Here is a 15,886-nt window from a genome sequence, read left to right on the forward strand (position 1 = left end):
AGCATCTGGAAGCTGATACAGTCCATAGGCGATCAAAGGAATTTTTTTTGCATTCATGATAAATGTTTCGCCCCAAAAAAATCCTGAGAATAATATAGACAATTTAATAAGATATAACATAAAATCCTCTAGGGGTGACTTTAAAAATACATGGGACGCGAAGTTGGGCTGCAGCCTCGGGTAGCTTCACCACTGACTACCCACGAATATCTATATCTACATTAATATATTAAAAGGCGTTCCTAAACGAGTAATGATGCCACGTGCCACTTTTGCTAAAGACATTTTAGTCCATGTGATCCACATACAATAAAAAACTACAAATTGCATAGTATAGGGTTTGATTTCATGATTTCAAGGTTATATATTAAAGTCTTAACCACTAGACAAGTTATATTTATTGTTATCATTTCAAGTATAATATTAACAAATAGGAAAAATTGACGATAGAGGTCTCAACTTTGGGTGATAATTTTTAAAAGGTCTGAACTATTGATCAACCTTTGTAGGTCCCAACTTTAGGGGTTATTAACTTTTAGCGGGCCTTAGTGACTTGAAACTGGCTTAATAGGTCATAACTTGTAAAACTTGGGTCACACCAAAAGGGTTAATTGAGGGAGGGAAGTAGGAACTAGGTGAATTTTAAAAAAAAAATCGTCAGTTTTAAGTCACCGAGGCTCGCTAAAAGTTAAGACCCCCTAAAGTTGGGACCTACACAGGTTAATCAATAGTTCAAACCTTTTAAAAATTATCGCCCAAAGTTCTGACCTCTATTGTCAATTTTTCCTAACAAATAAAGATTTTTCTTTATCCGGGGCATAATCCTAGCCTAATTACTAATTATGTTCTATTACTCGAGCAAGACAAAATTTAACACGAGTACATGAGTATATGACGCCCTAATACGAAAAAATAGGTTATTATTAAATGAGTCATATTTGTTCAAGATTTCTTTTGGAAACCCTTTAATTTTTTTTGAGGAAATAAAAACCCTTTACTTATAATCAATAATATGCAGATTTTTTTAGGGAATAATGTAAAGATCTTCTACTGGTTATCTTCTCCAAAATTCCGGACTTAGAAAGTTACCGTTGCAAAAATGCAAAGCTCTTTCTGCACTTCCAAACTCACTGTAAACATTAGTTCGGCGATTAGAAGTTGAGAGAGAAAGATAAACTTTGTTTCATCTTCATCTTGTGTGTCCCAGTCCATAGAAAGCTTCTACACACAAAGGTCACTTCATGGATTACAGCCTTAGGCAATACAAAAATCTGCCCACAGTATACATGAATACTCATTAAGACACTATGAACAAGTTGACTCCAAGCAGCAAATGAAAGATTCCTCGAGCTCCACAGTTTTGTTAGTGTACCATTTTACCAATTAAAGCCTGACAATCATGGGCTTTAAGTATCATGGTAGATATGGGAACCCCAAATATCTAAATGGCAGATTCCAAATAGTGAACCCACTCACTTTAGTGACTCTCTGGGTCTCCTGGTCATTCATTCCAGTAAAATAAACTTCAGACTTATTCTTGTTTACTTCAAGGCCAGAGGCATTAGAGAACATTTGCATACCTTGTAACAAGGTGTAGATGGACCTGAAATCACCATTACAAAATAGAAGCATGTCATCTGCAAAATATAGGTGTACTAGCTTCAATTCTTTACACCTTGCATGAAATCTGAATCCTTCCTGCTCCCGAACATAGCAAAGAATCCTGTCAAGATAATCCATGCAGAGTGCAAATAATAAAGGGGACACAGGGTCCCCTTGTCTCAGAACTCTATGACTTTCAAAAAAACCACAAGCGGCTCAATTCAACATAATAGAGAATCTTGGAGACCTCACACACTCCATAATTAAGTTCACAAAAGATGAAGGAAAGCCAGTCTCCTCAAGCATTTGCTGGACAAAATTCCAGTTCACTGTGTCATAGGCTTTCTTGAGGTCCAATTTTAGCAAGCATCCTGCTCTTTTATTCTTCCTTTTGTACAACTTCACAAGGTCTTGGCAAATCATTACATTATTAATAATACTTCTCCCAGCAACAAATGTTCCTTGACTCGGAGAGATAATATCAGGTAGGATTCTGTTCAGCTTTTCACTAATCAGTTTTGTAATGCATTTGTAGAGTAACGAGCAACATGCAATTGGCCTAAAATCACTCACATTTTCAAGGCATTTTATTTTGGGCACAAGTGTTAGAGTAAGGACATTAATCACCTTCAGTAGCTTTCTAGTTTGAAAAAAAATCCAGAATGGCATCAATGACATCTTAATTCACCACATCCCAGCAATGTTTATAGAACTTGTTGCTAAAACCATCAGCCCCGGGAGCCTTCCCATCAGGAATACTAAACAAAACCCTCTTCACATCCTCCCTAGTGATCTCACTATTCAGGATTTGTAAATGCCCTTCGTTCAGTTGTTTCCCTTTGTGTATGAGTGCCTGAAGGACCAATTGTTTTTGCTCTTTACAAGCAAACAGACCTTGATAGTAGTCAAGGAAGGCCTGCTCCACTTTACCCCTCTCATTCACCCAACATCCATCCATAGTGTGTATGGCATGAATCTTGTTTTGGTACCTCTTTCTTTTTGCTTGATAAAAAAATTGGGTGTTTTCATCCCCACACCTAAGTCAAGCCAACTTCGATTTCTGCTGTAAAAATGAATTCATGTTATGTTGAGCATCTCTAAGTCTTGTCAGGGCCTCTATTTCTCTAGTAGCCAAGTTCACATCACCCATCTGTCTATGCATCTTCATTTGGATATTAGCCAGCTCATGCTTAGCTTTTATCACACTAGCTTCAACATCTCCAAACCCTTCTTTAATTTGTTCATCAATTTCAGTGCCTGCTTGACAAGCTTCAACTTCTCACAAACTCTAAACATAGGGCATCCTATAACCTGCTTTCCACTCATTTCTGACAGCATTCAACATGGGAGAGGGGGGGGGGGTGAGTGTACCACATATTATGAAATCTAAATGGTGTTTTCTTTCCAATGTCAGGGTAGACACTTAAGAGGGCATGTGTGTGGTCATAGTTACCCTCAGGCAAGAAAACCACTTTGGCTGCATAATATTTATCAATCCACTCTGAATTGCCCAATACCCTATCGATTCTGGAGAACACTCTCCTTGCCCCCTCATGTTTGTTATTCCAGGTAAAAATACCTCTCTGTAGATTTCACATCAACAAGGTGACAATATTCTAAGCAATCCACCATATCAATCACTTCAAAGTTCCTAACAGTGGCACCAATCCTATCATCAAATCTACTCAGGGCATAAAAATCCCCCATAAGGACCCAAGGTTTCAACCCTCCAGTTGCAATGTTTTTTAGCCTACTCCACAGATCTCTTATACTCATCGGTCCATTAAACCCATACACGAAAGTACACAAGAACTCCTCATTATGTCTTGGGGTAATACAATAATATATGAATTGATTTATCATACTTACTATGTCAACAGTAAAGGAATTAGGGCACCGACCAATAATAATCCTCCCATTTCCATGACAGCTATTGTTATAGGAGAAACACCATATAGGGCACAGATTTAAGTACATATTACCTAATTTAGGGTTTTTAACCCTAATCTCCAAAAGGCCATATAATTTTACATTATGAGAGTTGAGAAAAGACCTCACCTCATTCTACTTGGCTACTGTGTTTAGGCTAGGCCTGGCAAAAGCCGACCCAACCTGACAACCCGACCCGAACCCGACCCGAAATTAGCGGATTTGGGTTGAGATTTTCAACCCGATTAGTTAAATGGGTCGACCTGAACCCGACCTGAAAGTTAAATGGGTCAGGTTCAGGTCGAATTTTCTGACTTGAAAATGACCCACTTGACCTGATTTGTAAATGGGTCAAAATCAGGTCGGGTCAACCCGTATAACCTAATCCGAATAATTGAACTAAAAAAAATTTGTCCAGCCCAAAGATTTTACATTTAATTTGTAACTTGGGCTAATGAATTATATGTCCAATTATCCAGCCCAAAAAAGTGAAAAAATAAGCATATAAATAACAAAACCCTACTTCCCTTTCCTTCCTTTTGTGTTTTGTCTGCCCACCCTATCCCTCCTCACTTCATCAGTGCCTCTAAGGCTCTCACAGTCCCACTCTATCTAATTCTCTTCCATCTTCTTCATTTTCTTCTCACCTCAATTTATCTTTTTACTTTTTATTCCTAATTTCTCATCTTTCATTTAAACGTGTACTAAGCCTAAGGTAATTATTCTTGTCTAATTTATTCATTATTTGTAATTGTTCTTTTACTCTTTTTAACATTGTTTTTGCTCGAATAATTTCTGTTACTTTTTGGTTTTTATTTTGCAGATTATTTACTCCGGTATTTTTTATAAATTTGCTTCATTTTTCCTCGTTTTTCTTTTTGGATTTGTATTCGTTTTTTTCTCTCGATTTGTTTAGTAATTATTCGATTCGTGCTATAGCCTATAGCTACTAATTATTCGATTTGCTTTAATTTGTAATTATTCGATTTGTATTTGAAGTTCTGTAATTGTTTAATTATTCGATTTGTATTTGAAGTTCTTTGTAATCTCGGTTGTAACTTGTGTTTTAGCTTTGAACTATGAGTCTATGATGTTTCAATACTTCAATGGTGTGTAATATTTTAAATTCAGTTCTTCAAGTGAAGATTATGTAATTAATGAACTAATTATAAATTTAAGACTTGTTTAAACTTTTAAAACATGTTCTAAACTCTGAATTCATATTAAGCAATTATTCAGCTATTCTTAGGCCTTTTTGCTTACTTTTTCAGATCTAAAATGGGCTGATATTAGCCAAATTTAGTTTTTTAAATAATAAAAATATGAAAAACAGGTCAAAGCAGGTCCGTTTTAGGTTGACCCGAGCCTGAAACAGATTAGGTTAGGTCGTAAAAATTGACCTGAAAACCTAAACAGATCAGGTTCAGGTTGGGGGCTCCTGACCCGAACCCGAAATGACCCGAACCTGCTTTTGACACGACCTGATCTGTTTGCCACCCCTAGTTTAGGCCTCTTACATTCCAAGCCAATATGTTATCCATTAGGAGAAGGGGAGGCCACCCATGCTCCCTTCCACCAGTGTTCTCAACATTCTGCTGCACATGTGCTGCTCCTGATCCACCATCATCTTTAGGTATGCGAATTGCATCTGAGCTTCTAGCCTCCTAATTAGTATTCTGTAAGGCTATAAACGAGTTATGTGTTGGTATGACAGGGGTAGTCACATCAACTCTGGCCTTTTGATTTCCTACCATGGTGAACCCCTCCTCATCCGCCCTCTTTTTCTGCACCCATATCTTCCTTCCAGTATTTTTCCTACAAGCTATTGCCTCATGACCATAGCCAAGACACTTCTCACACAATATCCACTCATATTCTACCTTTTGTTCCATCACCACACTATGCTTATTTACAAAAGAAATGACCTTTGGTAGCACCTGTTGGATGCCAACCTCCACCATAATACGAGCAAATACCAATTTGTCCTTGGATCGAGTTGCTTGATCCATTTGCTTAACAGGTCCAATAAGTCCACCAATCTTGTATAGACTCTTTTCGTCCTAATATTTTATAGGAAGTCCCGGAAGTTTAATCTAAATAGGTACATTCTTCAATTCTATTTTATTCATAAACATATCAGGATCCCACAATTTCACCACTAGGGGCTTCTGATCAAAGAAATTAAATCCTTCATTGGCCGCTTTCAAGTTGGATTCCATGGTAGCAAAGCGCACTATGAACACTCCCTTCCCAATAAATATGATTTTATCAATCCCTAATTTTTCCCAAATTTGCCAAAAATAACCCTCCGTGATAGTAAGATGGGGGTTAGCTCCTAATACATAGCAAACAATTGCTGATGACCAATACTCAACTTCTTCCTGAATGTCTTCAGTATCCATCATAACATATGGTAGATTCGCACCTGGACTCATCAGATTGTTCACATAGCCAAGTTGTGCTGTTTCTTCCTCAACCCTCTCAGCCTAGGATAGTCTTCTTGGTGTAGAAGTGGGCTTTGAAGCACTATTTATCACCTTCAACCACTGCGACAGACCGTTTTCTCCATAGAATGTTGTATTTGCTCCTTTATAGTTACAGGGGGACCTCCATTGTTATTTCTCCCACAACTTCATCGAGGTCGGTGTGTTCATGAATTGGACTTGGGATGTTCAACTCCGACACGCCAATTATTTCATCCAGAGACTTTGTCTTCCTCACCGGAGAAGACGACGGACCCTTCGACATGCCTTTACCCTTCTGAGCACTCTTCTTCGCTCCACGACCTCTAGCCATGGCGTCAACATATGCAAGGACAGAATTGCCTTAACGTGCGCTGAGAGATGGAACGAGAGAAACATGACTCATTTTAATTCGTCTATTTTTTTGGAGAAAGTAAGTTTTGAGTTTTTTCAAAGAAAAAGAGTAGTCTTCTCCTCTTAATTATTGTCAAACTTTGTTATCGGAAGATTGTAAAAGGCTATTTGCCGTAACTTCATGAACTTTAATGATATACTTCCTCCGTTTCATATTACTCGCTACACTTCTCAATTCACGGACTCCTGGGCAATTTTTGGAGAAGAGAGAGGTAGAGAGTAAAAATAAAAGGGACCCATGTGGGAGGAGAGAGATAGAGAGAGTTTATTGCCCCAAAAAAAGTGTAGCAAGTAATGTGAAACTTTCCATAATGAAAATATAGCGAGTATTTTGAAACGGAGGAAGTAGTTTGTTCACACAAAAAAAAAACTAGGACTTTTTGGTTTAGGGTATCCGTCTTATACATACCCACATTCCCAATTTATAGATTCCCATGTGATATGACGCGGCGTTTGTCGTTTGAGGATTTGCGATGAAAGGAAACGCAAAATATAATTCCACTACACCAACCAAGTCGTTTATAAGTCCAAGTACTTATTAATAAGAGCAACTACTTATATATCTACAATCCGACTTGCGTGGACCCGGTTCACACTAAAAATAGTGTGGACCAGGTCCAGGCACGTGACCCGTTATATCATTTTAACATACACTATATCATTATAACATACACTATATCACTTTAACATACACTATATTACTTTAACATACACTATATCATTTTAACACACACTATATCACTTTAACACACCCTATATCACTTTAACACACACTATATCACTTTAACATACACTATATCATTGTAACATACACTATATCATTTTAACACATACTATATCACTTTAACATACACTATATCATTATAACATACACTATATCACTTTAACATACACTATATCACTGTAACATATACTATATCATTTTAATATACACTATATCATTTTAACATACACTATATCACTGTAACATACACTATATCATTTTAATATACACTATATCATTTTAACATACACTATATCATATCAAAATACACTATCATAAACTCACGTGATATGGATCGGGTGCACACTAATTAGTGTGCACCGGGTTCATATTAGTTTTTTTAATATATCTATACTAATATATTAAAAGGCGTGTCTAAGCCAGAAACGGTGCCATGTGGCGCTCTCCCTAAGGGAGTTTTACTCCATGTAATCCACAACAATAAAAAAAATTAGAAATTGCATAGTGTAAGGTTTGATCCCGAAATCTCAAGAACAAACACTAAAGTCTTAACCACTAGACCAAATAATATTTAGTGTTATCATCTTATTATAATTATAATAAATGAAAATTTTCCGTACCCGGGGCGTAGCCCGAGCCTAATAACTAGTTTATCTATAAATACTGGACATATAATAGATGTTTTTATCAAATCACCCCAAATTTATTGCTTGTCTTAGGTGAATCGTACTTATAATTCATCGATTTCAGGTAAATATAACTTCCCCTATTTTCGATTTTGCGGTGCTTTTTGTTTTTTTTATAACAACCATCTAATTCATTTGGGATTTTTGCTTCATTCTTATTGATTTACGTTTGATTAACGTTTTTTGATTAGTTTTCTTCATCCTTATGTTTATTTCATTATGTTCTTGTTTACTTATCATCATTTTTTATGCGATGTCATTTTTATTAACTGTTTTTTTTTGTCACTTATGTCTATCATAATTTGCTTGAAGACGATAATTTTCTTTGTGATTAGCGTCTAATTATTTATATGCTGATGAAAGGGAGAGGACTGCTTTTATTGAAATTGAAATTATCGTCTAATTTTTCTGCTTTGTATTTCCTTCACTTATATATAATAGAGATTTGAATAATGATAAACAAATAACTTAAAAAACCAACGAAACATTAATTTAAGAAATACTTCTTTCTTCTTATAATAAGTGAAACACTTCTCTAAAAAAGTTCTCACATAAGCTTTTTAAGTAGCTTTTAGTGTCTTGACTAGGTCAAAACACTAATTAGAAAAAAATAAGAGTGTTTGGCAAGGTAGTGGTGTAAGTAGCTTTTAGTGGTACAAGTAGTGTTTTAGTAGTGTTTATCAAAAGCTACAATTTGTAGCTTTTGGGTAGCTTTTAGTGGTGTATAAATTATATGTTAAAGTTTTATTTGAATTTTCAACTAGTTATTCTTAAACAGCTACTTTGACAACTTCTTTTACCGAACATCAATATTTTACACCGCTACCTGGACAGCTAACGGCTAACAGCTACACACCAACCACTAACAGCTACTCTCACAGCTAAAAGCTATCACCACAGCTACTGTTGCTGTTGCCGAACACGCCCATAAAGGAGAGCAGTGTTTCACTTATCATGGAACGGAGGAAGTAGATATTTAAAAAATTAAAATTATTATAAATATTTGTTCAAATTATTTTTTTTTATAGCAATGATGAATAACTAATTGAGAAAAAAGAATGTTAATGTAACACGCGTGCAAAAATACTAGTGTGGGTATGTTAAAAGCATATTAGGGCAAAACTTTATTAATTAATTACCACCCTGTTTCAAAATTCTAAAGCGTGAACGATTTTGAAGCCCAACCTCTTTCTCCATCCAAAGGACCAAGATCCAACTCTCCATTAAAACCCCCCCAGCTTTTCCTCATTTTCACCCTCCATTCTTTTTCCCTCCATTAGCACCCCTATCTGCCAAGTGCCAAACTCAAATTCCCAAATTTAATTCATTGTAACACCAAAAATATCTGGAACCACAACAGCTCCTCACAATCATATCGATCATCAGGAAGTAAGTATCACTTGTTTTCCTCACAATCTCTAATTTTTCTTAATTTCTTCAACAGATTTATTGCGTTTACCATGGGGTTTTAGATTTTTGAGTGATTTGGAATAATGGGTTTAGTTGTTTTTGATTGAATTTTTTGTGGGGTGTAGACGTGTAGTGGGATTTCGATGAATGAGTGGGAATTCTAAGAGGGAGTGTGCTGTCTGCTGTGTGCTCACAACCAAAAATGTTCCTAAAGGTCCATTTTGACAAAAAAAAAAAAAATCTAAATATCACTTTCCTTTTTCGGCGTTTTTTTTTTCAATATTCTTGATAATCATTTGGGATTCCTGCTTCATCCTTATTTATTTACATTTGATTAACGTCATTTGATTAGTTCTGATCATCCTTATGTATACTTGTATTTTTATTTTCATTTTTTTTCTTCTAGTTTTTAAGCAAGTGTCACTTTTATTATCTGATTTTCGATGTTTCACCTTGTGTTAATCATCATTTGCTTTAAATTGTAATTTTCTTTTAGTTTTGTGTTTAGCGTCTAATAATTATATGCTGATCGAAAAAGAGGGGATTGCTTTTGTTGAATTTGAGATTATGTTTATTTTTTATTTGATGAAATTGGAATTAGGGTTTTGTGTTATGAAATTTGGGGAAAGATGGAATTTTGATGTGCTGAATTTTATACAGGGGAACTAACAGCTATGGACCCAGCGATATTTGTGGGAATTTTTGGTCTTTTAACCTTTTTGAGTGGGGTAGCCAGCCTTGATGAGAGAAAAAGAATTCTCGAGGGTGAAGCTGAATCCCTAACTGCTAGGAGGCTTGACCTTCATAGAGAAATCACTTCCTGTCCGGTTCGACGAAGCAAGAAGCGAAAGCGAAATGATGACCTCGGCCATTGGATGGCTGAGGGTCAAAAGCTTCTGGAGGAAGCTAGAGGCTTGTTAAGCCAAGTTGGAAGATGGAGGTGCTTCTTTGGGGGACCCAAGATGAGATGGGATGGTAGCGAATTGGTTTATGCTATGAAAGTCCATCAGTTGAAGGGCGATGCTCTCCTTAAACAGGCTTTAACTGATGCTCGTGGCCTGTGTGGTGGCTATCATATACCCGTCAAACCATTAGTTGGCCGAAATGCTTCTATAACTTTGAACCATCTTAAGCTCCGGCTGAAAGATGATTTGGTTGGAAGGATTGCTATTCATGGTCCAAGAGGTATTGGTAAGACCCATTTGATGAAGCACTTGCACAATTGCGCGATAGGCATGTTTGATTATGTTTTCTGGGTCCTTTCCCCTTGTGTGTTCACCATTAAGAGTTTTCAAGATGCTGTTGCTGCAGTTGTTAAATGTGATCTTTCTGGAGTTGATGATGTGAGTAGAAGGGCTACGAAATTGTCACATATATTTGCAAGTCTTGGCAAGTTTGCACTTTTCTTAGATGGTGTGCCAGAAGCTGGTTTCTCTCTGGACCGTGTAGGAATTCCACTCCCTGCAGAAGGCAGCGGGTGCAAATTGGTATTAAGTACTAGCTCTACTTTGCTGTGCAGAATGTTGGATGGTTTTGAAGCAATTAAAGTTGAACGCCTTCCAAGTGAAGAAGCATACCAGCTGTTCAGGCTTGAAGCAAGGATTGGTGAGGGCTCTGAACCCTCTCTTGGAGACATGCCTATGTTTCTTGCAGATTCATGTTCTGGTGTTCCACATGAGATTGTACAGCTGGCTACTTCCATGTGTGGCAAAGATGACCCTCATGAATGGAGATATGCACTATATCAAGCGGGATGTCTTGGGACAAAGAACAAACTTAAAATAATTCCTGAAGTTAGGCGTGAAAGTAAAAGACTGAAGATTGCTACGGCTCTCCGCCATTCTTCCCTGTCCTCCATCTCCTTCAGCTCATAGGCCATTTAAACAAGATATTGAAATTTGAATGTGGAGGTAACTGATAATTTTATCCGATTAGAGGTCAAGAGCATGATCCTAATTTAATTACTTGCGTTTCTGTGGGTTGTCAGCTGTCCCTCATTTCAGGAACCATGTTTTGATAGTGCTGTGAACGGATGCTCAAGGAACTCAGCATCGAGAGAGTAACATGATTTTTCTGTCAAGTCCTGTTTTTTTGATAATCAGTGATGTTGTCATGGTAAGCTATAATCACGGTAAGAGAGCAACAAGCTCTGGCAGGGAAGGCATCAGCGAAGTGTATAATTATCAATGGTTGAGATTTCTGTGTTTAGATGTCATAATTGAATGTTTTCATTCTTGCCGATGCAATGTATATAATTTTTTTCTGTCAGCAAGAAATTGAGCATTCTTTGTACTCTGCTCTCCTTGCTTCATTATTAATGAATGTAAATTTTACACTGTGCTATTTGATGTAAATGATTGTAATTCTAATATTTTGTGCACCCAAGCAGTCATCTGTCATCTACTTTTCATTATGGATGAGGTTGTGTTTATGGATCATGGGCTGGTCCACATCCGTGACGAGTCCCTTGGCCCACCCAAAACCATAATCATTTTAGAATAAAATCAAAAACCCCCAATTGAATAGTAATTAGGTTTAAACCCAAATCTCAACCGTTCAAAACGCACTAAGTTTGGGTTAATAAAATCATTCGATAGATGATCACAAATTCATAATCACAAGCAGCACAAAACTTATTCATTCAAACCAAATGAAGCAGTAATGATGGATAGTCTATTAAAAAGCACAGCTTATTTAACAGTAATTTGTGGATGATTCATAATCAAAAGTACCTTTTTGATGGGTCCAACAGCAGCAAGTTAAAAGTAAGGAATAGAGAGAATTAGAGAAACAACGAACAAATAAATGGTGCTTTGTTCAGGACTTCAGGTTCCAATTTCATGACCTTTCAGTCTCTCTTTCTTCTTTTTGTTATTATTTTATAGAGGATTGTCCGATATATCTTGCAAAAAAATTTTTGTTTATTACTTAGGTTATAGACCCGTGCAAGTTGAATTTTTTCCTTGAATAATGCAAAAGTGAGTTTTAATTCCAGAAATATGTCCAAAAAAAATTCTCTGCGTACCGTCCACGTAGGACGGCACTCGAGAAACTGTATTTTTTGTTCTGTTTTTGCCCACGTAAACCGCTACTTGACATAGCGGTTTATGTGTATAAACCGCTACCCTGAGTAGCGGTTTACTTGGGCAAAATGTTGCAAGCACATATCAAACTCTGGCATATGTAAACCACTATTACGAATAGCGGTTTATGTACAAAAAAAACCCCAATCAGTGTTGCTTCCCCATAACTGGCCAAAATGCCAGAAACATGAAAACAAAAGCTCTCCAACCTGCAATTCCAACACCAAATTCTATCCAACACCAAGTTTATGCACACATCAATCACCAAACACCAAGTTCATCCACATTCAAATTTATCCAAGAATTTCTTAATTACGAAGTTAGATTAAGAAAATATGTCAATCACAAACAAAGTTTAAAATGTAACATAGTATTAACTAACTATACAAACAATAAATGAAAGTGCTAAGACCCCCGCTACTAATTCTTTTGCGAAGGTCTAAATGAACTAGGTGTAGGCTCACTATACTCTGCAATGGCATCAAGAGAAGATGGAGTGGTGGCAGTGGTCGTCGATAGGTCCTCTGACAGACTGGAGGCGAAAGCAAATGTGTCGTGGTAGATGTATGGGCAGCAGACATAGAAGATGTAGAAGTCGATTTATGTGCAGCAGAAGTAGGCACGCCCTGTAAGATGTGGCCATGTCCAGCTCGGCCAACATCATCAATACACAGTCCCCTCATGGTCTGCAATGTCTGTGCAAACAACTGGCGCCCCATATATGGAGGCAATGACTCAGCAACCTCTAGTACAGTGCTGCACCAATGAGCAACATCAGATAAAGTATGTGCCTGCATAGAAAGAAAAATACATATTATATAGTCGAATAAATAAATAAAAGTATAACTACAAATCATGGCACTTACCAGTAATATATCTGCAGACGCATGCTGATAATGTGTAGAAGGAGGTCGCCTCAATGGATCCGTCATGCGTGACCTCGTGATGCGACGATACAATATCATATACTCCTCAATGGCATGAGTACGACCACTAAACGGAGTGCCTTGAACAACACGTCTCTCGCGCTCATCCCACTGCGCTATGTAAGGTCGATGTCTGAGCGGATAATTCTTGTTCTTCGACCTCCAATCTATGCCATGAAGGGATGTTCTCGTATCACAAGGTGCTGGAATCATCTGCTTGAATCTAAACTGGCGCATAACTCGATCAGGAAAATGAAACTCCACAATGTCGAAACAAATAAGTGGAGCCAATGTGTGCCATACATGTCGATCAACTCGACATATAGCAGGTAACAATTCCAGTCTCGCATCAGTATATGGCTTCCAAGTCATCTACAAAGAAAGAATCTTGCAAATATAAGGCATGTGAGACCCTATGTACCTGCTCGTCCGTGTGATGGTCAAGTGCATCCCTGTAGTAAGAAAGCCCACTTGCTAAGTGGGACCTAGTAAGGTGTATCCGAAGCCAACTGAAAAGAAATACACATTAATATCCTTGAGAAAAATGAAACTAAATAATGTCAACAAATGTGAGACACTGCATATTACTTGACAGCTGAGGGGTCAACCCACGGAACATGCTGGGAGCCTAAAATAGGAACGCCATCGTCAAACTATGGAAGTGGGTCCCGCAACCTCGAAATCCGAGGTCTGCCGATGTGTATGTGCTCCCATGCCCAAAGCTGTAACAACAACACAAGTCCACCTAACTCCCTCGCACCCCTCTGTGATGCCCGACATAGCTGTCGATACAGTATGCAAGGGTCGCACTACCCCAGCTATATACCCTGCTACGTCGAGATCTGTCAAAAGTGGAATATAAAGCACCTGGACTGTATCTCCACTCTTGTCAGCAAAAAGAATGGACCCCATTAAGACAAGAATATAAGCCCGTGCGAATCGTTGTACTATCACCTCATCAGCATCATTTGGCAATAAGAAAAAATGAAACTGATGCCACGTCAACCTCAAAGACGAACCCTGGAGAACTTTGGGATCGTTCTCCGATGTGGTGGGCCAAATCCCTAACAACTCGTGCACTACTGCAGCCCAATTACCCTCGCCTCCACCAGTAACAGGTGGCCCATGCACTCTGAGTCCAAGGATAACAGCGACATCTTCTAAAGTAATCGTCGCCTCCCCGATAGTCAAATGAAAGATATGTGTCTCCTGCCTCCATCGCTCCACTAATGTCGTCTGAAGTGATCGATCAATCTCCAAACATCCCCCTACCAAACGATATATGCCGAGAACACCAACAAGCTCAACATACCGAAGGACCCTATCGTGAACCTCCCAGTCACGAGTGAGACTATGATAAAGGTATAAAGGATATTTAGGTTGTTCCATATTCTACAAACAAAAAACATAATGTTTAAGTTATTCTTATTCTACACATTCAAACAATATGAACACCATTCTTCACCTATACTAGTAGCATTTGCAACCTAAACACAACAATTCATGCAAAATCAACCATCACAAAATGCTCAACACCATTTTTAACCAACCAATATCAGCAATATATCACCTTCCAATTCATGCAAAATCAACCATCACAAAATGCTAAATTATGCAAAATACTAGATTATACTAATCAAACTAAACAATTTCCATCTAACAACAGTTACAAAGCTAAAATACATAACAAATATGCCATGCTAAGCAAATTAAATTAAAAAAAAACTCACCTGGGCTAATAGACAGTGGCGTGCTGTTGGTGGTGCGGCTGTGCGACGTTGTCACTCGCCTAGCGTCAGTTGCGCGGCGACGTCCTTGTTGGCTGAGCTCCGGTGGCCCACTATTGACGGTAGTGTTGTGTGGGATGGTGGGCGACGTTCAGTCGTAAGAGAGAGGGAGAAACAAATTTGAGAGAATGAAATCGTCGAATCTGAGAAATTGGGAAACCTAGGGGGGGAGTTGGGGATTTCAGTATACTTGGAGTAGCGTTTTCATTAATGAACCGCTACTTGAAGTAGCGGTTTATATCACTCCGCGCCAAGCTATGGACTGGGGGGTTCAGGGACCAGTAAACCGCGACTTGAAATCGCGGTCAATTAATATTAACCGCTAATTCAAATAGCGGTTTATTTTTACAATAACTGCTGCTTTGAGTAGCGGCTTATAAGGGTAAACCGCTATTCGTAGTAGCGATTTTACTTAAGTAGAAAAAAAAATATCGCGTGCCGTCCTACGTGGACGGTACGCATGATTTTTTTTGGGCATATTTCTGGAATTAAAACCCACTTTTGCATTATTCAAGGAAAAAATTCCGTGCAAGTTGCATGAAAAGTTTTTATTTTATAGATCTAAGATTTTATGTTATTTCTAAAATTATGGTGGAAATATTTAACTCGTGAATTTATAAAAGCGATAATTTAAAAGTTAAAAATATAAATAATATATACATACATATAAGTTGGAAAAAGTGAAATTTAATTTGCTATTAGCCATATATAAGTAATCTAAAACATGAGTGATCCGCTATAGAAGATCAATGGTTGAATACATGATTATCTTATTGAAATAAAAAATGACTCACTCTAAACTCTAATGTTGTTTTCTTTGTTTGGTCAGAATCTTAATTAAATATACACATTTTATCATTTTT

At 37.5% G+C, this 15,886-nt stretch overlaps 1 protein-coding gene and 1 long non-coding RNA gene across 3 annotated transcripts; both read left to right on the forward strand.

Annotated features, from left to right (window-relative positions):
• The first annotated feature begins 3,687 nt into the window (after nucleotides 1-3,687).
• On the forward strand, nucleotides 3,688-4,549 carry LOC109135566 (uncharacterized). Its single transcript, XR_002040378.3, has 2 exons — nucleotides 3,688-4,246; nucleotides 4,355-4,549. It is a non-coding gene; the product is annotated as an uncharacterized LOC109135566 (long non-coding RNA).
• Nucleotides 4,550-8,947: 4,398 nt separating this feature from the next.
• On the forward strand, nucleotides 8,948-11,626 carry LOC104899626 (probable disease resistance protein At1g61310). Of its 2 annotated transcripts, XM_010686851.4 has the most exons (3): nucleotides 8,948-9,206; nucleotides 9,888-11,137; nucleotides 11,215-11,626. In XM_010686851.4, exon 2 carries the CDS (start codon nucleotides 9,902-9,904, stop codon nucleotides 11,099-11,101), a length of 1,200 nt encoding a protein of 399 aa, XP_010685153.1. In that variant the 5' UTR covers nucleotides 8,948-9,206; nucleotides 9,888-9,901; the 3' UTR covers nucleotides 11,102-11,137; nucleotides 11,215-11,626. The 2 variants fall into 2 exon arrangements, with proteins under 2 accessions (XP_010685153.1, XP_010685151.1); XM_010686849.4 differs by having other exon boundaries at nucleotides 9,888-11,626.
• Nucleotides 11,627-15,886: the final 4,260 nt, after the last annotated feature.

This window comes from Beta vulgaris, chromosome 7 (assembly GCF_026745355.1).
Source record: "Beta vulgaris subsp. vulgaris cultivar EL10 chromosome 7, EL10.2, whole genome shotgun sequence".
In the NCBI taxonomy this organism is placed as follows: Eukaryota; Viridiplantae; Streptophyta; class Magnoliopsida; order Caryophyllales; family Amaranthaceae; genus Beta; species Beta vulgaris.